General features: G+C 40.1%; 1 protein-coding gene across 1 annotated transcript; it reads left to right on the top strand.

Annotated features, from left to right (window-relative positions):
- Window positions 1-1,090: 1,090 nt before the first annotated feature.
- On the top strand, window positions 1,091-15,374 carry LOC129108291 (matrix metalloproteinase-14-like). Its single transcript, XM_054620027.1, has 10 exons — window positions 1,091-1,856; window positions 3,591-3,739; window positions 4,969-5,091; window positions 5,180-5,502; window positions 6,016-6,177; window positions 9,189-9,610; window positions 9,884-10,022; window positions 11,475-11,625; window positions 11,800-11,915; window positions 12,669-15,374. The coding sequence occupies exons 1-10, from the start codon at window positions 1,734-1,736 to the stop codon at window positions 13,142-13,144; spliced, it is 2,184 nt and encodes a 727-aa protein (XP_054476002.1). The 5' UTR covers window positions 1,091-1,733; the 3' UTR covers window positions 13,145-15,374.
- Window positions 15,375-27,873: the final 12,499 nt, after the last annotated feature.

The raw sequence follows: 27,873 nt of genomic DNA, 5'->3' as shown, positions 1-27,873 counted from the left end.
GGCTACAATGCTTCCAAAACAACTATGTACAGTATGTCTCCAGGGGCCTGTTTCATCAGGCACACTCAGTTATTCAGATAACTTGGTAAAATCCAGAGCTCCTCTTTCATCAGTTTATTTGCCAGATTTGAGCACCTTTATATATATATAATAGCAGTTATCAAATCAGAGGTATATGAAACTATTCAAGAGCAATTAAAGACAGTGTGACAAGGCAACATTACAAAACAAAGTGACCGTGATCAATAACAGCAAGTCTAGCTTTTGTCAATGATGTAATATGATTAAGCTTTGATCCTCAGTGTTTCTCTGTATTAATATGGAAATGTATTAGAAATGTAATGTAGTAAAATAGAATGGTATATACGATATAGACAAGGTGAAATAGTACAGTATAACAATATGTTATAATAGTTGATGACGGCCCTCATGTGCCCTCAAAGAAAATAAATGAAATAAAATATTTACATAAAATATTAATTGTATACATTTTTAAAAAAGATTTTACAAAACTGCTCAATATCAGTTTTTAACCTTTAAATCCTACAGACTATTTTATGAGCACAGCAGAACAACTTAAAAATATACATGAATATTTAAAAATATATACATGACCTTAAATATTAGGCGATACAGAAGCCCTAATTAATATACTGCGCCCCAAATATTAATAAAGCATATAAAGCATCCCAAATGAATTACACAGCATTTCAAACAGGGTTTCAATGTCAGATCAAATGTATAGAACAAAATGTCATATCAGCAAAAGCACAGGTGACTCTAATGTTAAGCTAAAACACAAACTTAATGATGCCAGAGTTTATTCAGCTAAGAAGGCTCTGAATAAAGTAAAGTGCATCCACACAATAAAAACAAACTTGCTTCTTCTTCCATGTTTGTCTCATGTGGACAATATGTGACTGTAGTTTCCTGTAACAACAGCAGATGTCATACTGACCTTCTGATGTTGCTCTGGTGCGTTAGAGGGGAGGAGGGCCCTCTGCTCGCTTCAATCGCTGCAGATCTTTTATCACAGAGTCTTCTACACAGCTGTTGGATGGCGGTCTGACAAATATTTACCCAACGCGTTTCCGCTCCGAGTTAAAAGTCGAAGTCGTCTGTTGGTGCCAAACAGTGGAGGTGAAATTTCATAGCTGGCACTGAGTTCCGATTTTTTTTTTTTCTTCTTTTGTCGTGTGCAACATTTCGCAGCAAGTTCAGAAACTGCTTCACTTAATAGGCATTGTTCGTATGCTCAGTGTTTGCGCAAAGTGTAATTAGACTTATCTTAGTGCTCCTGCTGCTGATCAGCCATTGTGGACGTCGGAAAAGTGGGCAAGGTCTAGTTTATTTGCCCTCCGGCTACAGATTTAGCTGTTTGCATGAAAGGAATTGCTGCATGAACACTTGGATGAGCCATGAGGCTGCTGGCCCAGGACAAATCGGACTGCTCCTCAACCGGGAATGGATTAGTATAATCTTGATTCATGTTTTTGGTTTTTTTCGAGGTTTTGTAAATGCACCTTTATTTGCGCAACATTTCTTTCTTTTTTCCTGATGAGCCAATCCCAGGAATGAGCAGATAGCCCACTTGTTGCGGAGGTTTTTGATTAAATGTGAGAGCAGCAGAAGAGAAAAAAAAGTCCCACAGCACTTTGTCCTGTATTCCTGCCTGCTGGAAGAAGTTGTTTGGCTGTTATCTGTCGTCAGTCCGCAACAATAGGCAGCACATCATGAAGAAGATGGCATCCAAACAACCCTGGACTCAGATCTTTATCACACTATCGTCCTTATTCTCCCTGACCCTGTGCAGCACAGCGGCAGATGTCCCGGAGGAAGAAGGCTTCAGTGCTGAGGTACAATGGTGTCTGTGGGTCACTAAACAGACTACTTTTTCCATGTAGATGGTCAAAATATTCAGTTTTTGCTAGTATTTTATGAATTGAAAAAACTGTCATAATGTTTCTATAGAGACAATTCTGTATGCCATGTTTTGCAAACATCTTTTCATAGGTTATAAGAGCAAATCATGTTTTTTTTTGGTAAAACATTTTAAGCATCAGGTGGGCTGACCTTTTTCCAAATAACATCAGAGTGCATGTGGTACTCACATGGAAAGTAAGCAACATTATCTATCTATCTATCTATCTATCTATCTATCTATCTATCTATCTATCTATCTATCTATCTATCTATCTATCTATCTATCTAATTAGTGATAGGATTGTGATTGTAATACAAGTAAAAGACATTTTTTTATTATTGTTTATTAACTTTTGTGGAGTCACATTGTGAAGATTAAATCATGCTACATTTAACAAAGTACATGCTTAAGCATGTAGCATTTATAAGCAGAATTCAAAAGCAGAGTTAAAACAACATGAATAGTTTTTTAAATAGTTGTAAGAGGTAAGTGTTTGTTGATGTATTCAGAAGTTGTAACTTCTTGTATGAAGCTTACATAACTGGGGAATACACAGATAATAAATGATCAACAATATAATGTAATACAGTTGAATATAAAATATGTCTTTATAGTTTACATCAATATGAATTCTTGTTCTTCACACTTGTGATTACTCTTCTTGTGATGAAGAGTTACAATTATTCTGAGCAAATCATTTTTTTATAAAGCAACAAAACGAGGCAAGTTATCTTTGATTGACATGTGTAAAGAGCTTTTCAGTTTCAATACATAATGGTGGAACACATTTGCCGTATTGTGATAAATATAGAGATGTCAGAAAATCTCAATATTGACTGAATTTAGCTATTTTTTAGCTTTTTTTTTACAGAGGCTTTACTGCTCTTCTTTCATGTTCCCTCATGTGAATAAGCCCCATCTAATGTCACATGCTGAGACTTGTCATGCTATGCAGAAATGGTCTCTAAAAGATTTTTTCTGTCTGAGAACGGTTTGTGTGCTGCAAGTGTGTGTTTTGCCTCTGGCCTGTGTTCATCCTGTACATGCATGAACATGTGAGTCCCATGATCCAGCTGTGTGAGAGGGCCTGCAGTGTTGTTTTTGAGCTCTGCTGTTGAGGCTTCTTAAAGGGCAAAACTCAAAAAAAATTGTTTCGTTTTCCCGCCTACAGCCATCGTCCTGTTTCCCCGGCTACATGGCTCTGCACGCTCACTGTTAGCAAACGTGAAACAAAGAGGGGAAATCCAGCATGTGTCACTAGATTGTCAGCCTTTTGCCATCATTTGAAGGACACACATGCAGAGTTTTGCGTTTATCTATCTGTGACATACAGTTTAAGTTTTGTCCTTTTAGTTCTCCTGTTTCCAGTTCTTCCTCTAGTCTCCTCTCCTCATCTTGGCTGTCAGTGAGGAGAAGGCGAGAGGAATGAGAGAGTAGGAATGTCGTAACGTTAATGGAAGCCATCTGGTTTCTATCTCTTCTTTCTCTTTTCTTTTAACTCCTCAGATGCTCTCTCCAGGCATTAGACAGTGGATTAGCATAACAGTTGTAGCTGTCATACGTATTAATACACCATGCATCGCAAACATAAAACACAGACACATGTGTAAAGCAACTTTTCTCAAGCTAGACTATGCAAAACTGACTCCTCGCTTTGTCCTCACAGGCATGGCTTCGTAAGTTTGGCTACTTGTCTCAGGCGAGTGGTCAGATGTCCACCATGCAGTCGGCTCAGATTCTGTCCAAAGCCATCAGCGACATGCAGCTCTTCTATGGCCTAGAAGTGACTGGAGAGATGGACCCTGCTACTGTTGTGTAAGCTTCTTACTGTTCTTTAGCAATGTTTTTTTCTGCCGGATGTTGGTCCCAAAAACATGCAAGATCACTTAGCATTTGTGTGCAGTCACCACAAACTGAATCCAGGGATTTTGCGGGATGTTTTTAGGCATGAAGGACTATTTTGCACATTAATATGCATTTTTTAAGTTAAGTTCCTCATTTTCTATGCATTATATGGTATACTTGGAATGATAGATGGCCACAAAATTCAGTTTGTCATCTAATAATTGTGTGCAACAAACATCAACTCAACAAACCAAGCATCGTGAAACAATTTGTTTCAGAGCAATGGGTTTTCCCCAGCACATAATAACATGGTCATATTAATGTGTTCGCATTACCAGTGGCTCCTGAAACAGTGCCAGCTTGTAATAACTTTTTATGCCCACAAGGTTTGGATTATAGTTTCATTTTGCTTATATCACTTCTTGGCTAATGAGGCGAGTCAGGCTATTGTGTAATATCCTCACATTCAACTGTGAACTAGATTAATTGTATTATTAGACCTTTGAGTGGGGAAATACGCTTTCTTAGAGAGTTAGATGAGAAAACGAACCCACAGTGTAACTGGTAAGCTACAACAGCAGAAGCAGGTTAGCTTAGTTTAGCATTAAGACTGGAAAAAGGGGAAACATCTATCCGGGTTTTGATCAAAGGCAACAAAATCTGCCCACCAGCACCTCACAAATAAACACATAATATCTTGTTTGTTTAATCTGTTCAAAAATTAAAGTGTGAAAAACACATTTGCAGATTTGTTTTCCTTTGTTTCCACGTCTTTCCAGTTTGGTGTAAAGCTAACCTAACGGGCAACTGGCTGGAGTCTAATATTTAGAATAGGCCTTCAGATATGAGAGTTGTATGAATCTTCTCATCTAACGTTCAACCCAAATAATTAGTGTGTATTTCCCAAAATGTCAAACCATTCCTTAAACATAACAACCTGAGTTTGTTACTTGATGTTTAGTCCCTTTAACATTTTCAGTTTTCAGAGAGTAGACATGAAAAAGGACTCAAACACAGTGTTGCTTTCTGCATGCTGCACTGTTTAATCCTGGCTGAGAAAAAATCTTTCCAGCTTTGTGAGGAGTCTGGAAAAAAAGTATACAGCAAACAGTATAAAGAATGAGCTGGTGGCCTTGAGGAAAAAGGCAGTTTGTAATGTGTGTGTGTGTGTGTGTGTGTGTGTTTATGTGTGTGTGTAGGGCCATGCGTCGGCCTCGCTGTGGCCTCCCAGACAGAAAAGCGGAGGAGATGGAAGATGGCAAGAGGAAGAAACGCTACGCTCTCACTGGACAGCAGTGGGGCAAAGACCACATCACTTACAGGTTTATACCATTGAAATGTATAAAAAGAAAAAAGCAAAGCAGAATATTTATCATGCCAACTCTAACATGCTTTGTCTTGTGGCTCCAGTATAATGAACCAGCAAATCCCCTCCTCACTGGGCGAGGAGCTGACGTACGATGCCATCCGCAAGGCCTTTGACGCGTGGAGACGGGTCACTCCGCTCACCTTTGAGGAGTTACCTGCTGAAAACAACATCAGCATCAACAGCAGCCAGGCAGAGCTTGCTGACATCCTGTTGCTGTTTGCCTCTGGTTTCCATGGTGATATGTCTTTGTTTGATGGCGAGGGAGGGTCACTGGCCCACGCTTACTACCCCGGACCAGGAATCGGAGGGGATACTCACTTTGATGCTGATGAGCCTTGGACACTGGAAAACCAAAACCCTGAAGGTTAGTAGGCTGATTTCTTGTGGGAATTGAACCTGTGACTTACTGGTAATGGCATAATCTCCTTAACCATTAGTTGGTTATCTGTGGTCTTGTCTCTCCTAGTCAACTGGGCTGCACCCTGAAGGGTTCAGTGGGTGCATGGCAATGACCTGCTGTAATGCCATAATAATAAAATCTAACTTGAGGTTAGGGACTACTTTTTGTTAATGAACTCTGTGTGGAGTAGAAGCAGCCACTGATGCTGGCAGTTGCAAAGAAGCCACAGATGAATGAAAATTCTTTAAGTGTTCCTCAATTAGCAAAACCTCGGTTTCGGTGCAAAAGATAGATGACTGCATTTTTCAGCATGTTGAGTACAGCTCAACTCCAATTAAAATGTATTTTTATATTAATAACAAAGTATCACATGTATTCCATGCATTCTATTCATTACTATAACATTCCTTATTTGCATGTTAGTTTACAAGAATATTTTTGACAAATACGTCACTCAATATGTTTGTGTCACTGCAGGTATAGACCTCTTCCTGGTTGCAGTCCATGAACTTGGTCATGCTTTGGGTCTGGAGCACTCAGATAACCCCAGCGCCATAATGGCTCCTTTCTACCAGTGGATTAACACGCACAACTTCACACTACATGAGGATGACATCAGAGGAATACAGTACATATACGGTAAGAAGCACGCACTCTACTGATACACCTGTTTAAAATGACTATTTGTTTTATTTAAAACCTCCACCAGCAAAATTTGGACTGAACGATTTGAGACCCAGTGAGTCCTTTGATTGAGTATTCTACATCAGATACTTGAATCATTATCTGAAAGACATAATACTGAAAAACAGCTAACTAAAAAGTAACAGTGAACTCTATGTGTAAAATCACAGTGAGGTTTAAGTGCAGAATGTCAGCTGTAATTTGATGTTCTACCAGATGTTATATCACATCTGGACACTTGTAAAATGAAGACAAGAACCCTTTTAAAGAAGCTTTGTGCACACATACTGCCAACCGCTCGCACACATCAGTGAAACCGCGCTCAAAACAGCATATCATGCATGTCTTTATGATGTTCTCATGCTAACCCTGCATGAATAGAAGGCATTGTTAATTGACAGATGACATCTTTGTGTGTGTGTGTGTGTGTGTGTGTGTGTGTGTGTGTGTGTGTGTGTGTGTGTGTGTGTGTGTGTGTGTGTGTGTGTGTGTGTGTGTGTGTGTGTGTGTGTGTGTGTGTGTGTGTGCGCATATTGGCTGGTGTATGGGGTATGTGTTGGTCTCATTCTGCTTTGGCCCTGTTATAACAGATGTAATTACAGGCCCAAACACTAATTTGTGTGTTAAACTGCAGACATAGATTCATTACAGACCTTGTTCACGCTGAAAGACTGATTTATGATTTATTTTGCTTCAGACAAAAACATGTTTGTTATTTTGTTGCATTCCTTTATTGGCCATTGTGTTGTCCTGGTCACATCTCTGATATCAGATAAAAAAACAGAACAGTAGTCCTGTTCTGTTGATCCGCCTACACTAGACATCTGCACCAGAGTAAACTAGAGATTTAAGAACCTAGATGTGAAAAATCTGGCTGCTGTAAATACTGTAATGTAAATGTTTTGACTGAAATTACAAAGTAATTCCCTTTATCAAACAGATCTAAATGACTGTGTTAGAGAAAAGCTCTGCGTTGGATACGAAAATAAATCTGCAGTGGTTGAATAGAGACTAACACAGTATAAATGTTGTTGGTAGGAATAAACATTGAGTTCCTATGTAGAGGTTTTTATGCCTTTACTATTTAGGTGAGAGACATAGAGTCTCAACAGTAAAGGGTAGTCAGTTATATACAAAATAAATAAATATATAAGTTATTCTAAGTGTTGAAATACTTAAGATTTTAATACACTAATGCTGCGTTTAGTCTGTGTCTTGATGTGCAGCATGAAGCATTTCACAGAGGACAACAAGGGACAATTTAAAGTTATATAAAGATAAAGATACCACCAAGATGGTTAAAACAAAACTGTTTTTACTCTTAATTATTTAAATAATTGTATCTTTACTTTAAAGCTGCTCTTATCAATATTTTATATTAACAATGAACCTAATGAATTTAACTACTCTGCAGTTCCCCTCAGCTCTACACAGCACTTTTGCATCTTTCAGCACCTTGTTTTGATTTTATTTAGATTTTATGGCCCCCAGCTTTCTTGTGTTGGTTTAATCTCATCTGTCTCTTTTTTGACCATAGTAAGCAGCTGTTTTCAGCTAACTGGCTTTAACAACCCACTGTACACTACCTGGCCAGCACCAAACAGCAGACAAGACAATTGAGTATCCTGGCATACTGATGTACATTCTGGTACTCTAGTTGCAGCTCTGCAGAGTCTAAGGACCTGCTGCCGATAGTTAAAACGGCCTCTAACGTCATGTGAGATCCCTAACACTCCCCATGTTTACTAGTGCTGTCCCGACCAAAGACATTCTAAGTCAACTAACAGTCATATGATTTGCCAACAAATTTGTTGATTGGATTCATTTCTCCATTAAGAATCACACAAAAGCACCACTTTGAATATTGTGTTTACTAGAAATCTGCTCCTAAATTTCTTGGAAATAAGTCATTAAGCATGAAAAAAGTCAAAAAAAGAAGAATAAAATGACCTGAACTGACTAAAAACCAGACCAAAACAACAGATTAGTAGACCTATAGACTAATAAGTGTAATAAACCAACCGGCTGAGAAACAGTTTTTTTGCTGAATACCCCCTTCCCGCTCCAAACACGATATCAAAAGTGCAATACCTAAATGCTGCTGCTAATGCAATCCTGTCAGTGGTATATTTTTATATAATTTGATGTGCCATGTACGAACAGTATATGACTATAAATATTTAATTTTTCTCTATATATAAGGTTTTTTTTATTGAATCATGCTGCAAAGTGGAGTAGATTGCTACAAAAGCAAATTCAGTTTAACGTGTGTTGTAGCTGTTGAACACAGTGATTTAACAACACAGTGACAGAGATTTAAGAAAGTACATAAGAAGCTAGTTGCATAAATTGAAAAATTACAACAAGAAATAATTTGAATTATTTAACATAATTCATAGACTACCATATTGCCTCTAATGCTGCTTTAAAACAGTGTAAAAAGACAGTCTGTAGATTCTATTGCAGATTAAAATGCTGCAGATGCTGAATTTCTCCACACACCAATAGCTTAGTTACTGGCCAACATCAGCCCTCATATATTCCTAGCAGTATTTTTGGCTCATTGTAACTCAATACGTCTTCAAGCCCATCAGCTGTCCGTAGGTATTACATAACTGGCTGTATCTGTGTGTTTTCCTCTCTTAGCAACCAGCAGGGTTGATTTTTCCAAAGAGCAGCGGCACAGTCTCAGTCAATCAAGTGAGCTTATGGCCGCCACACATAATGGAAAATTAGATTTTCTTTGTGTGAATGAGAGATAGTGATAGAGAGGACACTGTGAGGAAAAGTGAGGAGAGTAGAAAAGACATGATTTGGGTCTATTGCCACAAAGACAGGCCTGGGGAATTATTTCATTTCAGATTGAAGTTGTTTTTGCATTTTGAGTGAAAATAAGGGAGGGGAAAAACAAAGTATTTTAACTGTAGACTTTTCTTAACCCAAGCTCTCCATCTTTTTATTCTCAGGCCCCCCTCTCCTCACTGATGCTCCACCGACCTCTCCTCCGGTCCTTGACGACAAACCCAAAGATGACTCCCCCGTCTCCCCTTCTCCTGATGAAGATGGCCCCACCTCTATTTCTCCCAGCGTCTCACCACCCGATTCACCCGACCCGACCGACGGCAGTCCCATTCCCCCAGCCCTCCCGGAGCCGAGTCCCAGCCCAACCTCCCCTCCTGTCCTCCCCACATCCACCCCCACCGAATCACAGCCTGAGCCGGAACCTGTCACCCCGTACGTTAGAAGAGATGTCCCCCCTCCTCCGCCTCCTCCACGGCCCCCTGCTCCTCCCCAACCTCCAAAGCGCCCGGACAACCAGGCCCCTGATATCTGTGACGGGGACTTTGATACGGTGACCTTGTTGAGGGGGGAGATGTTCGTTTTCAAGGTGAGAAGTAAAGAATTATTGATCATGTTTGTATGTGTTTAATTCAAGGGTTTGCTGTATTGGACAACTATAAACTGTGCTGATGCCACACATGTTGTGGATGAAAGAGTATGTCATTGGTGTTTTCAAAACCCCTGACCTACTTGAGAGGATTTGTAGAAATCTACTAACTAACACAACCCCGCTCAGAGGCAAAAACATTTGAGTCATGCAAGAGGAATTGAACAATAAATCATTTTGATGAAATATAACAAGATTATTTTGCCTGTACAGGGTCGTTGGTTCTGGCGTGTGCGGAGGAACCGGGTCTTGGATAACTACCCCATGCCGATATCTGTCTTCTGGAACGGCCTGCCTAGTGACATTGACGCCGCCTATGAGCGCCACGATGGCAAATTTGTCTTCTTTAAAGGTACGCCAAAGCTGTTTAACACAAATAAAACCTGTCACTTTGCGAACACAGCATCCACATGTTACAATAAAACTTTCTTAGGAGACCATGCTGAGTTTTTTAATGGCTCAGCACCTTGGTTAAGGGCATCGCAAATGGCTGGTTAGTGTCCGCAAGGTTTTCAGCTACTTTACCCCAATTCAAAGCTGAAGCCATCTTGGAGTTGTTTGTTTTTCTATAAACACAAAATGGGGAGTAAGACACAATTCTTCAGTCTGCCTGGTTTAAATGAAACCAGGCAGACTAAAGGGAAACAGCGCAAACTCAGCATTTTTTTCCTCCACACAATTTGACTTATGAGGATATTTTAATAATTCAAAACAGCTATAACTCTCAATATCTGGCAGGAAAAACACAGAGATATAACTCTGGAAGTTAAGTGAACAAGAACATTTTTATTTCTTGTTTAAACATTTTGACAATAATGCTGCAGATAGAGACTTTTGAGTCTGTGTGTCTTTGCATGTGTGTATAGCTGCATCATAGAGTTCATTTGTGTATTTTAGTGTTTGTATCTGCCTTGAATGACGCCCGTGCAATGTGGCGACTGTTGCAGGCACAGTATGAGTCTCTCACTCCAGCTGAGCCCCAAAAGGCCTCATGTGAGAGGTGGAGGATTGCATCATCCTTCCCAGCGCACTGCTCCAGATGTTCACACAGCTTTAAATTTTACAATCAGGCCATACTGTGATTTGTCATGCAATTCAGGATTTTCTGAGCTTTTGATCGCAGATTCTTTTTTATTCCCTGTTAGAGGGTTTTTCTTTAAGCGAATCCAGAGTTGACGCTCGTTAACATCCATAGAGGATTCTTGTAAGTGTTGATTTCTGATGTTGTCATTAATCCTTCTTTTTTTGTCACGTTCTTGAGAGGTTTAAAGACAGCTACGAAAGCTGATTTTGGGGAACTAATTTTTTCATCTTTTACAAAGATTATTGGATAGTATATGCATCAAAACCCTGCAGAAATGTTGCCCATCTGAGTCCAAATGGAATGACCTATTGTTGTAAACAATACATCTGTTCAAATTGTTTGCTGGTGCGCAGCTTGCACCAATTAGAAGAAGCCCCTGTGCACAAACTTAGCCATTAGAGTTCAGTACAATATGTTGCAATTCAGCAGTGCCTTGGCAGTGAAGGTGGAAAGCGGCTGAAAGGTGTGTCCAAAGTTTAGGATTAGAGAAGAAATTGGCTCCCACGTGAGGAAAATGAGTATATTGCCTAACATTTCTACCTTGCCTGTCCTTAATGCTTCTCTTCTGGAGTGAGTAAACCCCCATATATTCTGGCCATTGATTTTGCTCCATTGCGTTTTTCTCCCTGCTTGTCATCTCTCCCTTATTAACCTCCTCTCATAGTTCCCCTCTCGTAGCCATGTAACAAACATTCCAGCTCTGTCCTTTTGCCCCTGTAGATGATAGATACTGGGTGTTCAGGGAGGCTGATGTGCTGCCAGGATACCCGCAGCCCTTACATCAGTACGGACAAGGAGTTCCTGCACACAAGATTGACACAGCGATCTGGTGGGAGCCTAACGGATACACATACTTCTTCAGTGGAGACAGGTACACTATATTGCAGACAAACACAGATGCATGCAACATGATTTTAACACATTTAATGATAACTTTTGTCAACTTCACCACTACAACTTTTTATAACTGTCTACTTCTAAAAAGGGCTTTGAACACTGTATGCTTCTCTATTTTGCCTTTATACATCTTATTGTCTGTATTCAGATACTGGCGATACAATGAGGAGACCCGCGCTACCGACCGGGACTTCCCCAAGCCAATCGACAGATGGGGCAGGATCCCTCCATCGCCTAAGGGAGCCTTCCTCAGCGATGACGGCGGTAAATTCTGACTTTCAATTCAGCAAATACAGCCTTTGTTTGGAGTAAAGAAACAGCTTCTTTTTATGAGAATCACATCAGACACCAAAAGCTGTACATACAGTGTTGACATCAGGGGAATAACATGAGTGGGTGAGGAGGGAGAGAGAGAGGGAAAGGTTAGAGGGGTGAAATTGGGTGTGTAAGCGACAGAGAGGGAAACATTTACATTTTAGGCTGCAGCAAGCAGAGGAGAGAGAAGGGTGAGGGGATGAAGGGAGGAATGAGAGCTCTGGTTTGAGGGTTGGCCCGTCCTTCCTTTGGAAATTAGATTTGTGGCAGAGCTGCTCTAAATGCACTCTGTAACAGTCAGATCTCATCGTCTCTGCAATTCCTGTTTGCTCTACAGAGCTACCCTTACTCCCAGAAATGTACCCTAAGAAGACCAAGAGAACTGTTTGTACTTCTTTTCTGTACAGTAAATACAAAGCTACAGGCAGGAGACACTTAGCTTAGCATAAAGACTGGAAATGGGGGGAAACAGCTAGCCCGGCTCCGTCTAAAAGTGTCATGTAAATCTCATGTTTTTCTGTCATTTCAAAAGCCCCAGCTGTAGACTTCCACCTATTTGGAAGTCATTATTGTCACTCAGTGACAAGTTCAGAGCCGAGACACCAAATAGTAACACTGTACTTATTCTACAGAATATTCACATCATAATCCATCGTACATTAGTTGGCTAACTTCACGCTCTTTTATTTCCCTCTCATGCAGCTTACACCTACTTCTACAAAGGCAGCAATTACTGGAGGTTTGACAACCGCAAGACAGAAGCAGAGAAAGGCTACCCACGCTCCATCCTGAAGGATTTCATGGGCTGTTTGGGAGCCCCCGACCCTAAGCCCGATACAGACACCGAGCAGGAACCAAAATACAAACCAGTCAACCCTTCAGACCGAGGTAAAGACAATAACAAAGAGCCAGACATGGACCGGGACAAAGACAAGAACGCAGAGGAAGACCAATCCTCTCATCCTGACAGCACAGAGGAGGAGGACAAAGAGGTTAACGTGGTCGTGACGGTGGCCGACAATGAATCAAAGGTCATGACCCTGATCATGGTGATTGTTCCTCTGGTTCTCATCCTGTGCATCCTCGTCCTAATCTACGGCATCCTCAGGACTCTACAGAACAAAGAGACGCCGAGGGCCTTGGTGCACTGCAAACGTTCGATGCAGGACTGGGTGTGAGGCACAGAATGAGAAGAGATAGAGCGGGTATTCATAATTTGGTACATTCGTTACAGGCATAACTTTTTTTACTTATGGCTCTGACGCAGTACTTTAGTCTAAGAAAGCAGAGGATGAGTCACTGTTTTGGGCCCCTTTCATTGTGAGAACTTTTATTGCTCATGTGAAATAATGCAAATGTGGTAAAATTGGTGCCTGTGGAGCTGCAGTGTACGTTTCCTTCTACTGGCTCTTGAAGTATTTCTCCTTTGTGCCTCCCAAATGTCCGAAAGGGTACTTCTATTTCTTTAAAAAAATCACCTTTGTTCCATCACAGCTTAAAAAAAAAAGATGTGATCGCCACCAGATGTGTATTTTAGAAGACACATGACACACTAGGAAAGTCCGTTTCTATCAATTGTAATTGTTCAGAGGAGTGTAGTATAAATGCAGACCAAGTCAATAATGCACATACATTACACAGAATCACACATACGCTACAAACACACAAACAGCAATACAAATACATTCATTAATATGAATAAGTCTTCCATATGCTTGACTACGGTGCCTTAACCAGTCCCAATATTTTTCTTAGTTTAGATCAGATCATTTGCACTTTTTTATTCTGTTTTTTGTCGTCTTTGTTTTGCTGAGGATGCTTTACTCCAAATACATGTGTGTGTGTTTTTGTGCTTATTAAACACAATGACACTAGCAGAAGAAGCAAGTCCTCTGACCAGCGCAGGAATGTCAGACAGCTGTGTGTGTCCATGACCGCCCATCTCCCACTGAGCCCATTATGTCTGCCCTCTCTAACACACGCACCAACATCACATGATCTCCAAAAAAACCTCTAACTGCACTCATTTGTGCATGCATGTCCACATATGCAGACACACACGCACACACACAGGCAAGGAGACCACTTACCCAAACAAAGGCACATAGTTTTTGCACACAGACACAAGGGCTCCAGCCTCCCCTCCTCCCACCACAGCCCCGATAGCTGTTCTGACTACACCACTAAAACACAATCCCAGTGGAGACACATTGATATACCCCTGGTGCCACGGCTTGGATGAAATACAACAGGGGGGGGTTTATTCACACTTAACGAGAAGATTTGAAAAGTGCTGTGGTATTTTACAAATGATATCCATCTGAGCTCGACCTGTCAAGAGTAAAACCATAGCAGCAGTATCCATCTTTCTGTATCTCCTCTACTGTTAAAGCTAAATAGTGTCAGAGCAAATTAAGTGAACATGGGAGAAGCCTGCAGGAATGGGTCAGGATCTGGTTTCCATTAAACCCACATGCTACTGATTTAGTAGTGTCAGGCATGAGGAGAGGAGAGAGAGGGGAGTTGGGGAAAATGCAGAAGGAAGGAGGTATAAAATATAATGGTGGGGAGAAAGGGGAAATGAGAGAGAATGACGAGGGAAAGAAATAAACCGGGGGAGGCACACATTGAGGAGGGGAGAGGGAGGGCTCTGCCAGAATTTCCTTGCCAGTTTTCTCTGGAAAAGGAGGAGCAAGGGAAAGAGGGAGGATGGATCTCATGGAGGAACAGCGCTGGCGTTGCGCCTCCTGACCTAGATTGGGACACTAAGTCCAAGCCTCCTTTTCAAGTCTCTTTGTTTTTGCTAAGCTTGTTGTCATGAGCTGTAGATGACTTCCTCTGTGACCCCCTCCTCCCTCCCTTATCTATCTTTCTCTCAAAGTTTTCTTTTGTTTCTTTCGTTGTCTTTTTCTCTCTTTTTTTCTCTCATTATTGTGCCTTACTGCACTAATGCGCTCCCAGATGTACTCTTTTTCTTATCCACTCTCCTGGAAAGTTAGCTCAAGCATTTAAAAGGTACTTTTACTTTTTGGCAAAAAGTGTTAATTTAGTCTCCCACTATCTATCTGTGTTGTCTATACCTTGCTTGTGTAAAGCCACTATTGACATGCTAATCATTACCTTCCACTTGTTTCTTGTGCCTTTATTTTCTTTTTGCCATTATTGTGCCTTTTTTTCTGTGAATAATGGGGTGGCATTTTTTGTACTATAAAAAGCAAGAGGGAAATTTTAAAAATGTGTTTCTTTTCTTTTTTACTCTACTTATTACTTGTAGTTTTGTAAATTTTGTTTTTGTTCGGGTTTTCTGTAAGAACAGTATTATATAATCACGACATTGATGCATGCAGGGCATGTTCTGTAAGGCCTGTGCACTCCTGTGTAGAGTATGTTAAAGTTTTCACAATAAAAACTTAATGGTAAAGTCTTTTTCGCTGCAGTTTTTGACATCATGTTATTGTAACTGCACACCTATAATCTGCTGTGCAAATGTCAAGTTCAGGAAATTGATTCTACGTTTGGCCACAAGAGGGGATGGTTGCTTCTAAAATGTTGAAAAAAAAATCTTAATGATGTTCATTACTCTCAGTAAAATATACATACACAATGATGATAAACTAAAGTTAAAACTCACACAAGATATACAGTACTGGAATGCACATTTACTTAACCACTGTACATAGGAACAATTTTGAGGTAATCGTACTTTTTGAGCGATTTCCATTAAATGCTACTAAATACTCCATTTTAATCGTTTTAAAAACAGTTCATATATTTTATAGAGAAATAGTAAATGATCTGAGTACAAATCCCACCAATAAACAGATATAATGTATGTAAGAGTGTGTGTGAGTGAGAGCACCTTCCTGCATGTCTTTATGTCAGAGGTAATCAGGATTAGCTTCCATCACAGATCATCCACTACAGCTTTACCTCTGCATCTGCTTTCTCTTTTGTTTATTCTCTCTGTTTTTTTCCTTTATGTCAATTTTCTCTTATCACACAATTGCAGTTCATTTTTCTTTTAGATCTCTTCTACAAAAGTTTTTACATAAACCAATCTAACCAAAAATGAATAGTTGCACACATTCACCTTTACCTCTTCCTTTCCCCTGAATCTGTGTTCAAAATGTCCCTGACCAGTGTCTTATCCAGATGTTCAATTAGGATTGAGGCTACTGTGGTGGTGCCCACAGGTGCTGCCCTATTCCAGCCATGGGCCAAGGGTCTGTGTCATCGACCTGCTCTCCCAGCTTATCCCCTGCTGAGCTCATAATGGGATCTGCTCGCTACCTCATTAGCACCATAAATTGTTCTCTAGTTCCCTTTCTCAAACACAACACCAGGCCTCACTGGAGATGAGATGAGATCTATCCACCTGTCCGACCTGGTGAATGTTTTTCCACCTGTCTGTGGCTTTCTGATTACCTTTCTGTCTGTCAAACGTATGTCTCGATGTATGATTTACCCTGACTGATGCTTGCACAGGTTGTTTGTTTGGAACCCCATAAACATTTCCATCACATCAGCTATTCTTCCATCGTTACAGTTCTACCTTTGACATCAAATGTGCCATGTCCTGTTTACCAGTCAGTCAGTTAATAAGGGCAACCCTGGAGACTTGTTAATCATTCTCAAGCATAATGCCATTCATCCCCCTCCTCTCCATCTTTATCTTGATTTGTACTCCTTATTTCTTCCCCTCATTTTTCCCCATACTGTTTGTCTCCCTTATATGCAGCCTGCCAGCATGTTCACTCTCAAACAGTTGTGAAATAAGAATTTTGATCTTTTTTTCTGAATTGCAAATAATAACATGCCTGCACATCCTGCATTCAAATTCCTATTTAAGTAAAATGTACAGCAGTATTTACTGCAAAAACTAGCCTAAGCTACTGAAAGTATCAGAAGTGAAAAAATACTCATTACTGAGAATAGAACATGTCCCCTGTGACTGACAATATATATACAACTTTTTTAATACAATATTAGATTGATAATAAAATATTAAAATAAAGCAACTTGATTCACAATTATTGTTGTAGCTAGATCTTGTTTTACATGTTCAGGTTGTTTTTTTTGTAAAGAGTCTCGAACAAGTAAAGGTCAGTCAACCACTGCTCCAGACTGAAATATCTCTATTACTATTACTATTGGAATGATGGAGTTTGGATTGGATTGATTTAAATAAAATTTTGTAGCCTACAGACATTTATGTTCCCCTAAATTATAATAACTTTGTGATTCGTTAACTTTCAATCTGGTGTCATCGTCAGATAAAAATCATCTTTAATCTGCCTCTGACGTACCTTGTTTTTAGTGTTATCGCTAATTAGAAAATGTTCCCGTCAAACAAGCACATGTTACCATCGTCAGTGTTATTTTAGCATGTAAGCATTTAGCTAATGCTAACATGTAACATGTAGCATGTAATAAGTAATTAAAGCAGTCAAGTAAACTTAGTTTGGTTGTAAAAAGAACAAAATGTATCTCGGTATTGTAGTGGAGACTGAAATAACATTACGTAGTAACGTTAATTGGACTTAGTGACTTTCCACATGCTGTTAAACATCTGACGCCATATTGGAGACATGGTTGGCTACATTTTCAAAAGTAGAAGAAAAGCTTTGTGTAGTGTTGTCTGATAGGGCTGTGGTCTTCATAGGGCTACAGGGACAAGAGAGGAAGTAGATCATCAGAGCCCTTGTCAGACCCTGAGCCTTTCTAATAAGCTTTACCTTCCTCTGACTCTCTTCTGCAGACTGCTATTTAGTCAAAAGGTTTATGTAGCTCATTATGTAGCTGCGTCAGTTGCTGGAGATAAAACCATAATCAGGATGGGATGGGAGATGATAGGTGGAGGAGTGAGTAGGGGACAGTAGCTGCCACATGTTCTGTACCAAGTGCCCTGTGCATATAGTAAAATAAATGTTCTCCTTTATGAGTATGCATCAAAAAAAGGTCCCATTCTTTGGTAGAAAAGCTGAGTGCAACATGTTGATAACAAACTTAAAATCATGAAAACACAGTCATTGTCTGTAACTGTAAGGAAAGGGTTTGCTTTCTATCTTGAATCCCTGAATTGTGTGCTTCTGTTAGTCAGCACTTGTTGCTTGTGGCTGTTATTCCATTGTGGGGGTGTGATAACAGTTTGTAGGTTACAGGGATGATGTCCTGGTGATACGTTTCTCTGCTGTTAATCTGCGATGGTTTACAATCCAGGATTGTGCATTGACCTTCAGGTGGTGCTGGGTAATCCTGTTAGCCCCAGGCAGCCACTACGGAAGTCCCAGCAGACCTGTGCTGGCTGTGCCGCACTCTGGATCTCTACGCCACCGGCATGCAGAACCACCTGTAGACACGCAGGTAAGGAAGAAATTCTGTGTTATTCTGCACAGAAAACATAGAGATTACTTTGGTGGTGAAATGAATACCTGACTGCTGATTTGAGGTGCTTGCTGTGATGACCCTTGTGAAATAAGTTGATGAGTATTTATGAGTATAAATGTTGATCTGATTAGATGTTGTCTTAAAGCTTCTGATTAGCTGTTGTCTGTACTGTCAAGTACCTGATGACAGAGAGGCTTGAATGCACAAATTGTTCATAAATTAAAAACACAATCAGTGGATGAGAATTATATCTGATTTATGCTATTTTGATCACTGAGAGTGATCCAGTGTGAAGAAGACATAAATCAGGAGTTGATCCAGCCCTTAAGCAGTGAAGAAGGTTATAGATTAGTTGGGGGACAGAGCTGCAGAATTTAATCCAATGCAACAAATTTGGAATTAGGCCAGAGAAGAGGCCCCACTGATCTCTGCTGATTGGGACACTGTGTCAGAAATCACGCGCTGTGATCACAACAACAGCTGAACCGCTTTGTAAAGAAGCCTCCATGTGGATTTTCTGTGAACAGATTGCGAGTGGATTTTCTGTGAACAGATTCCTCATAGATAACAAATCCCACAACTGAAACATGTGGTGACTCCTGGGTGCTGTGTAACTTCTCCCAGGCCATCACTTTTTTTCCCCTCTATGCTGGAGCTACACTGTGTCTAGAGAGCACATTAAGCTGCAACAGATATGTAAAACTGTAGTTTAGATCCAAGAATTTTTGGTTCTAAATTAATTATACAATAAATGTCTTCTTGGCTCAGGATATACAGTAGATCTATGACGTAGACCTTATTCGTTGCCCTGGGGAACTAGCTGGTGATGCTATGTGAGCTGTCCTGGTTGCCCTTGGCCTGTTAGCTGTGTTCAGTGAGCATGACATCTTGCAGGTTCAGTGGTTATTTGCTGAAGTGGATTAACTCAACAGGTTGATAAACTGTCACAGCGGATAATACGCACATTTGAGATTAAGTCGGGCAAGTGGCACTAAAGCTCTCGCTGTAACTCTATCTTTTATTTCTTTATTAAATCCTTATCTAGAATCAGTGCACTGAGCCAGTTAACTCTTCTTTTCCCTGCACATGTGTGACCCTCGGTCACCTGTTGACGCTGTTGGTAAAGTAGCTTATGGACCACTGCTGCCTGAGTTCACCTCTGCCCCTCCACCTTTTGATCTCCTCTGACTTTTGACATTTATCTCTTCTCTGAGTTAATTTGCTGATTGAAAAGAATAGTGTACATTGCACATTGCAAACTCATTTATTATTCAGTTATATAAGATCTCAACTTAATAATAATCAATCCTTTATTAGTCCCACAATTTATTATTCAGTTATATAAGATCTCAACTTTCCCTGTCTAATGGTTAATCAAAGATTGTCTTATTCATAATCCAGGCACCACATAGGCACATACTGTTGTAAAAGTTTGTAAATGTGCCTGATGAGAAACTAAAGACGGCTTTATGATTAAATGTGAAAGAATTAGTCAAGACCGCAGAGAGAGAAATTTCAGGTTGGCAAAAATGTTGCCTGAGATAAAAGCAGAGATGAAGCAGGTGAACGTCCTTCACCAGAGCTCATTAGCTCCATATGAGGGTTTCTGTGGTTGACAAATGAAGTGGCTGCTTTCATGAAGACATTAGGAAAGAGTTATTATGAATTTAATATCATTATCATCAGCATTATCAACACTGTTTGATGAAGGGCTTTTGAGATGCTGATAATGAGTGTGTGTGTGTGTTCAACAGGATGTTTAACTGGGTGGTGAAAGTGGTCCCCCAACTCCCTGAAGCTCCTGAAACAGAAGACGCTGCTAATTCCACAGGGAAGCGTCCTCCACAGAAAAACCCAGACGAGAATTCAGAGGACAGGTAAACATTTATTTCCACTAGTTTCTCTTTATGCCTTAATGAGTGTGTGTGTGTGTGTGTGTGTGTGTGTGTGTGTGTGTGTGTGTGTGTGTGTGTGTGTGTGTGTGTGTGTGTGTGTGTGTGTGTGTGTGTGTGTGTGTGTGTGTGTGTGTGTGTGTTGTGTTTGTGCGTAAACATACTGACTTACGGTCTTTTTTTACCTCCTCTACAGCCAGGCCCAGACTGGAGTTTTAGGCTGGTTGTCTAATGGGTTCGTCAGCGCCTTGCCTCAGCCTTCTGGTTCCCCTCGACTCAGCAGGTCCATCTCTGACGCCAGGGTGAGTGTCTAGGTGTTTGAGTGGACATGTAGCCTATTTAGGTAGATATCAGGTTGTCTCCTTATTATCCTATGCGAAAAACATGTATGTGTTCTAGTAAAGGATCCTCTTGAAAAGCCATTTAATCTAAGGAACTATTTCAGGAGAAGTTGCAGTATTACAATTATTGTAGATAATGGATAAAAAAAACTAAATAGGAGGAAGGGAGATTTCTATTAAACTCTCTTTGGCCTCTGCATTTTTCTCATTCTCTATTTCTTTCTTTGCCATCCCACAGTTAGGAGAGGATGGAGAAAGGTACAGTGTGCTAACATAACAGTGCATATTCTTTACTCAATACATTCTTCAAAGCTAAAATACATTTGTTTATTCTTCCAGGTCTGGAGTGATAGGCTGGGTCACTCAGGGTCTAACCAAGGTGTTGCCTCAGCCGGATGACAAGTACAAAGAGACTGAAGACAATGATGAACACACCGAGGTGAAACACGAGGACTTCATTATGATATAGATTAAACTTCACAACACGAAATCAATATCTTAACTACATTAGTACTGCCATAAAATGATTCCCCCAAAACATAATTTAGCATTTAATAAGCCTATAACATCCAAACATTGAGGAACATCTACTCTAATAAGGTTTAGGTAATAGACTAGTACAGAACTTTTGTTTCCAGAAACCAAGATTCCTCTATAATAAAAAGTGTGTTTTATGTCATAAAGTTAGTTCAAGTAATTCAGCCAAACAACAACACTTGACTCAAGCAACTTAATACTGTCCTGCTTGTAAGACTAATCATGTGTAGGGATTAACCTTTAAAGGAATCTGCAGGGGGTTTAGCCAGGTTACACTCCTCCATTAACTTCACTGCATTTAAACCAGCCTCTTGTGACAACCCTCTTACCTGGATCCTCATTCCTCTGCAGGCAACACATGATCCAGTCATTTCAAGTCACGTTGCCAAAAGTTAAATATTGTAATATTTATATTAAAGTGGCCCTATTATGCTTTTTCCCTCTTCTTTAGTGTGTTATATATATTTTTGTACATGTAAAAGGTTGGTAGAGTGTAAAACCTGAAGTCCACCCTAAAAGGAGTTACCCTCCCCCTCAGAAGCTCCTGATCTGCCTGAAACGGCTCCATTGAATTCTCTCCTTCACTTCCGTAACTTTATGAGGTCACAATGTTACAGAAGTGACATAAAACTCCTAGTTTGGCCCTCAAACAACAAAAGAAAGAGACGGAGCTGAAGCTCCGGTGGAAGAGTTTCTTGAAATGTGAAACGTTGACCAATCACAACAGAGCAGGCTAGCTGATCAATCAGGGCAGACTTTGCTTTCTGGAGGGAGGAGCAAGCGCTACAATGGAAAATAATATAATTTAGCTTAAACCCATAAAGGGCCCTGATTGTAGCCCTCCTTGGCCCGACTTTTACTCTACATGCTGTTCTGTAGGTACGGTCATAAAAAGGGGCCCATGTCTGAGGTTTATTGCTCCTATGAGCACCATTTATAGCCCACTCTGACCACAGTGGGGGAGACACACCTCTGGCCTATTCTGTGTGGACAAACAGATAGCAGACAACCATTACCTCTGTGGGGCTCACTTTGACATTGGATATTAAGTTAAAGAGATAATGTGTCTTCATTGTTTGTAAATTATATCATTATAATTCCCTAATGTGCTCCATGTAAGAAACATAAGAACTAATAACCCGTCGGCTTGACTTAAAGTACATTTAATTTCCTTTGTTCTAGATCTATGAAGTCGCAACAATGCCAGGTATGTTTCTTGATAATTTGTCTTCATGTTTTCCTTTTGGCACAAAAAGGATGTTTGAAGGTTGAAATTATGTTAACTAATTTTTTTCCCTTTTTCTGTTACTTTTTAAAATTATATATCAATACTTTACCCCCTGCCTGCTGAGCTGATCTACTGTGTGATTGGTTTCTCTGTCCAGATTATGATCCCCTCCCACACATCCCAGTAGTGGAGATTGAGTCAGAGGATGAGTCAGTGGTAGAGACTCCCCAGTTCCCTCCAAAGTGAGTACAAAACACCTTTTACCTAACATTCACAAAAATCTGAACCCTCACACACCAACACATACCAAACAGCACCTGACATTTGATGGATTTCTTTGTCCTGTGGAATCCAAAGTACATCAGCGGGATTCTGATGGACATCTCAATCAAAGACACAAACACACACACACACACACACACACACACACACACACACACACACACACACACACACACACACACACACACACACACACACACACACACGTAAATACACCAATACAGGTAATTTAAAGAAAAGATTAACATGTAGTGGGCTAACTTTTCTTTTTTTCTGCTGCAGCGTGGTGACCTGGATAAAGCGGATGGTCCCTCAGCCCATTATGCTGCCCCCTGGTGCTGTACCAATTGAACCATCAACCAAGTCATCCCGTACCTCTTTGGACAAAAGTACATCCACACACAAATACAAACATTAATGTACATTTGTCCCAATGCACACCAGTGGGCACACGTACCCACAGCCGAAACCTACACAATGGCTTGGCACAACACATATAACTAACACAGTACCACAATAACATCTCTGTTGCACTTGGGACATATTCTGACTTAAGTGGATGGATTCTTGTTTTGGATGCTGAAATTCATGCCTTTCTCTCCTTTCTAGTTCTTTCTCCACCGCCCGAGTCTCTCAGTGGAATCTCATTGGATACTGACAGCAAGGCCTCAACGTAGGTTTCATCCATCACTGTCCTTTTTTATCACTCTCCTCATACAAGACAGCATACAAGATAAAGTGCACTTGCATGGAAAAAAAAATGTTATTACAAATATTAAATTTAAACAAATTAAGCTTTAGACCTGAGGGTTGTAATTGGCTTAACATGTTATCCATCCATCCATCTTACAACAGTACATGGGCAACTGAGATGGCCACGCCGACAGGCTTTACTGATGTTTTCTTTGTTCATTACCTGGGATGTTACAAAACGTTAAAATGTATAACTTGTGTCTTATTTGCATACCGTTAATTAGTTTGTCTCTTGACAGTGTGGTTGGCTGGTTCGTGTCAGGATTGGGCCTGAAGATGCCTCAGCCCGCACTACCACCCAAAGATGATGCTCAGGTAACTTTTGGGAATTAATTAATATTTCATTCTCTTTTGCTTGTCTTTGAACCCCTTCAACCGTTACTTACCACTTATCGTTTCTGATTTGTATTGTCACTTACATTTTTTCTAGAACTATATTGATAGCAATTCAACTTATATCATTTATGTTTTTCTTTTTTAACTTTTATTTTCTCAGGGTGCATCTGAAGTTCTACAGAAAGGTGAGTTTAAGTTTTATTCATTTAATAATACTTTCCTGTCGTCTTTAAAAACTGTATACAGTTTTTCTTGTCAATATCGCTGTTCCTGAATGCCACAATTCACAGTTCAATCAAGAGGAATTCACATAATGTTTTCAAGACTTTGTGCAACAAACATCTCTTTAATAACATGGGGTGCATTTTATTCAAGTCATTATATATTGTTCCTCCATTTGAGTAACTCCCCCGGACTTGTGAAACATTTGAAAAGTTTTTTTCTGTTGAAGCAGCCTCTTGTTTTTCCCCCATAGTTTTTGAAGAGGTGTTTTGGTCGGACGGTCGGAGCCTAACTCAGTCCCTCTTCTCCTTCTGTTTCAGGGGGGAAGGCGCTGCGAGCCCCTTAAACAGCAGGAGGAGACGACTGGGGGACGCTCTGATTTCCAGACAGACAAATACCAAAATAACTATTGTACTGTTGGGAGAGCTACAGGTGCTGTGCAGCGTGCAGCTCAGTACAAATCTAGGCAGCTGTAAAAATACCACAAGAATATAGAGATATATTCAACTCACCTTACTGTACATTGTACAGTTTAAATGAATGTATTACAACTTAAATGTGTGCACTAATACATAACTAAAAAGTGTACCGTATATTCTATAACTACATAGATGAGTTTTTGTCTTTGTGATTTGAATTTTGCACATTTTCTATTTGACACAAAAATATTTAGTGATTGCTATTTATTTGAAACGACTGCAGGTTTCATTCACAAAAGATTGCAGACAGAACATTTTATGTGACTTTATTGTGTTTTAAGCTTTGGCAATGTACTCTTTATATTCATGTTGCCATTTCCACATGTCTGTCTATCTCTTTATATTATAGGACATAAAAAAAATGATTCACTGGTCATTCATTTAGACACAACAATGTCATTAAATTAACAGAAATCTGCAACTAATACTAAAATGGCAGCTATGTTCATTTATGATGTTATTTTTTGACAAAGTATAAACTCAGTATTTATACTTGATATTTAGAGGAAACTAAACCAATAACTTATTTTTTAATATATAAACCCTATCTGCTAATTATTGTGCTCCTATAAAGTTGTGTCTAATTTGGGTCTTGATTACGTAACAGTTTGAGAATGCTTTTCCACAGGTTTAATTAATTGAGGTTTCACTCACAACAAGACACAAATCTGAGAGTAGGCCTATTTGATCAATTTGATTGGTTTCTAGGTTGAACTGTGAAATGTGGCCTGTGGATCTGGTGTGGTGTTGTTTTAAAAGGTTTGACTTAATTTGAAAGAACCATATTTGCTCAAATTGAAAAAATGTTGACTGTCATGCAGACAAAGTGGTAGAACACATTCAAGTAATTACACACTGTAATGTTAGGATACTACAGGACTAATAAAGATTCAATGTGAAATTATTTAATGTGGTGGTCTTATCAATAACACCTTCCCTTACCTCCTCAATATTCTACGTATAAAGATGAAATAAATAAGGAAAGCTGTAGTGGATGTTTTCTGCCTTTCAAAAACCTCCAACATTAAATTAACCACCTCACAAGCATGGATGTAGAAACTTGAGTTAAGTTGTATAAACCTGTATTATAAACAGTCCTGTTTAGTATGTACAGTAGATTTATATACTGTCATCATTTCAAATCTCTGTGTAATATGTCTTCACTCTTTTCATAATTTCCATATCTAAATCCATCACCAACATTTCCAATGTCAACCACACAAATCGGCGCTTGTCACCCTCTTGCAGCTTCATCCAAACTCAAACCTGACATGGTACTAGAAGACGTGGACTCAGACAATGAGGGCCAGCAGAAATGTATAGATCAGTCCAAAGCTGCAGCACCATCCACATCAATTATTCTACCATCACCGACAGCAAACCAACAGCAGGAAGCGACACAGCAGACACAGTCCAACCCAGAGCCAGAATCATCAGATAGTGTAAGAAGATCTCAAGAGGATGCTGAGACCCAGACGGGCCGCTGGACGCCGTTCATCGATAACATAAAGAAGGAGGCTGAAGGTGTTGCTATGGCTACCATGGAGGAACGGTAAGACGTGTGAAGTACAAGAGAATGGAGCTTGTCAGAGCTGCAGTCCTTAAACATTTTTACGTCACTTCCACTGAATGTAAATGGCCCCTTTAATATAAATTTATAATTTAAAAAAAATTAAGTTAGTAAAGAGTATTTATCTCCTAAAGAATAGTCACCATAGTGGACCCTGTCTAGCCAATAATACCAGTATTTCCAGTTAAGCCTACAGGCTGCTTTCCAGTAACAAATGATGCAAACCTTAACAAATGTTACAAGGGTTACAAGGTTCTTTGAATATCCCATAACCATCATTTACGAGCTCTATCACAAAGCATGTGTCATTAATTATATTCACCCTGATTAACTTTGGAAAGGATTAAAGGATAAGGAGACCAGGGATCAAGTCTTCAACAAAACAGTAGCAATAACACAAGCTGCAAATGGTAATTTCTGCCTCTTTTTAATGGATTTATATGCCTCGAGCTCTTATCTTCCTGTCTGTATAGCTTGGTTGAAGCAGTAGATATACAACTATACACAATGGTTGAAACATAGTCATAAGGCTAAACTAATCTTGTTTGGTGTTGGTCCAGATAGTTTTTGCTGTGTGATCTAAAGCCACTGCATTTAGAAGGAAGACACTTTTCACATCCCACATTTTATTTACCATTTTATAAACATTTACTCACATCAGTGCGTCCTGTCTCTCTTTAGTCTTCTGCAGGAGCGCATAGAAATGTCACGTTTGGCTGAAGAAGTGGCCAGACAGACAGCTGAGATGGCCATTAGACAGATGGTCAGTGAGGGACAGTCCATCAATCTCTCACTGGGGAGTCAGGAACTGCTGCAGGAGGAGCCTGAGGCCGAGTATGAACTTGTGTTCAATTAGACAGAGAGAAAGTGTTTGTTTCTGCATTTGTGTATTTTGCTGAGCATCCTTGTGAAGTGATGTGACACTATGTGATCACTGTGACCAGGCTGCCTGTGCCACAAGAAGAGGAGACTAAGGTGGACCACAGTAACGTCACAGAGTAAGAATGCATATATACCCATCCTCAACTTCCTTGAAATCCTTTGTATGACCCTCAACTCACTTAGTCTTTCACCTAGAATATGTATCATAGTGCTCTTGTGCTGTACCTAATAGATACTTAAAATAGTTTATATTTCTACACATATAAACTATCCTGATGACTTTATTTGAAGATGAAATATGCACATCTTGTCACTGACACGAGCAGCTTGTTGAACTAATGATGAAACTATAGCAGGCCACTCAGTGGTGAAAGCAGTATTCTGATCCTTTACTTAGGTAAACGTAGCAACGCCACATGTAAAATACTTGATTACAAGTAAAAAGCACATAAGCAGCATTTAATGTTCCAACTACAAGTACCTTGGGGTGCAGATAAACAATAAACTGGACTGGACACACAACACTGATGCCCTCTACAGGAAAGGACAGAGCAGGCTGTTCTTCCTGAGGAGGCTGAGGTCCTTCAATGTGTGCAATAAACTGCTCAAGGCATTCTACCAGTCTGTGGTAGCCAGCGCCCTCTTCTTCGCTGTAGCGTGCTGGGGTGGTGGCATCAGGACTGGAGATGCCAACAAACTTAATAAGCTGGTGAGGAAAGCCAGCTCTGTGGTGGGTCTGGAGCTGGACAGTCTGGAGTCAGTGGGTGAGAGGAGGATGAAGGCCAAACTTGGAGCCATCCTGGACAATCCCTCTCACCCTCTCCATGAGGAACTGTGGCAGCTGGGCAGCTCTTTCAGCCATCGGCTGATTCTGCCAAAGAGCAGGACGGAGCGCTTCAGACGCTCATTTGTGCCCACTGCCATCAGACTGTACAACAACAGCGGAGACCACAGTCTGTCATCATGCTGACCAGGCGCCCCCCCCATGTGGATATACT

Source organism: Anoplopoma fimbria, chromosome 19 (assembly GCF_027596085.1).
Source record: "Anoplopoma fimbria isolate UVic2021 breed Golden Eagle Sablefish chromosome 19, Afim_UVic_2022, whole genome shotgun sequence".
Classification (NCBI taxonomy): Eukaryota; Metazoa; Chordata; class Actinopteri; order Perciformes; family Anoplopomatidae; genus Anoplopoma; species Anoplopoma fimbria.
Note: the sequence above shows the minus strand (reverse complement) of the source record. Positions and strands in the feature narration are given on the sequence as shown.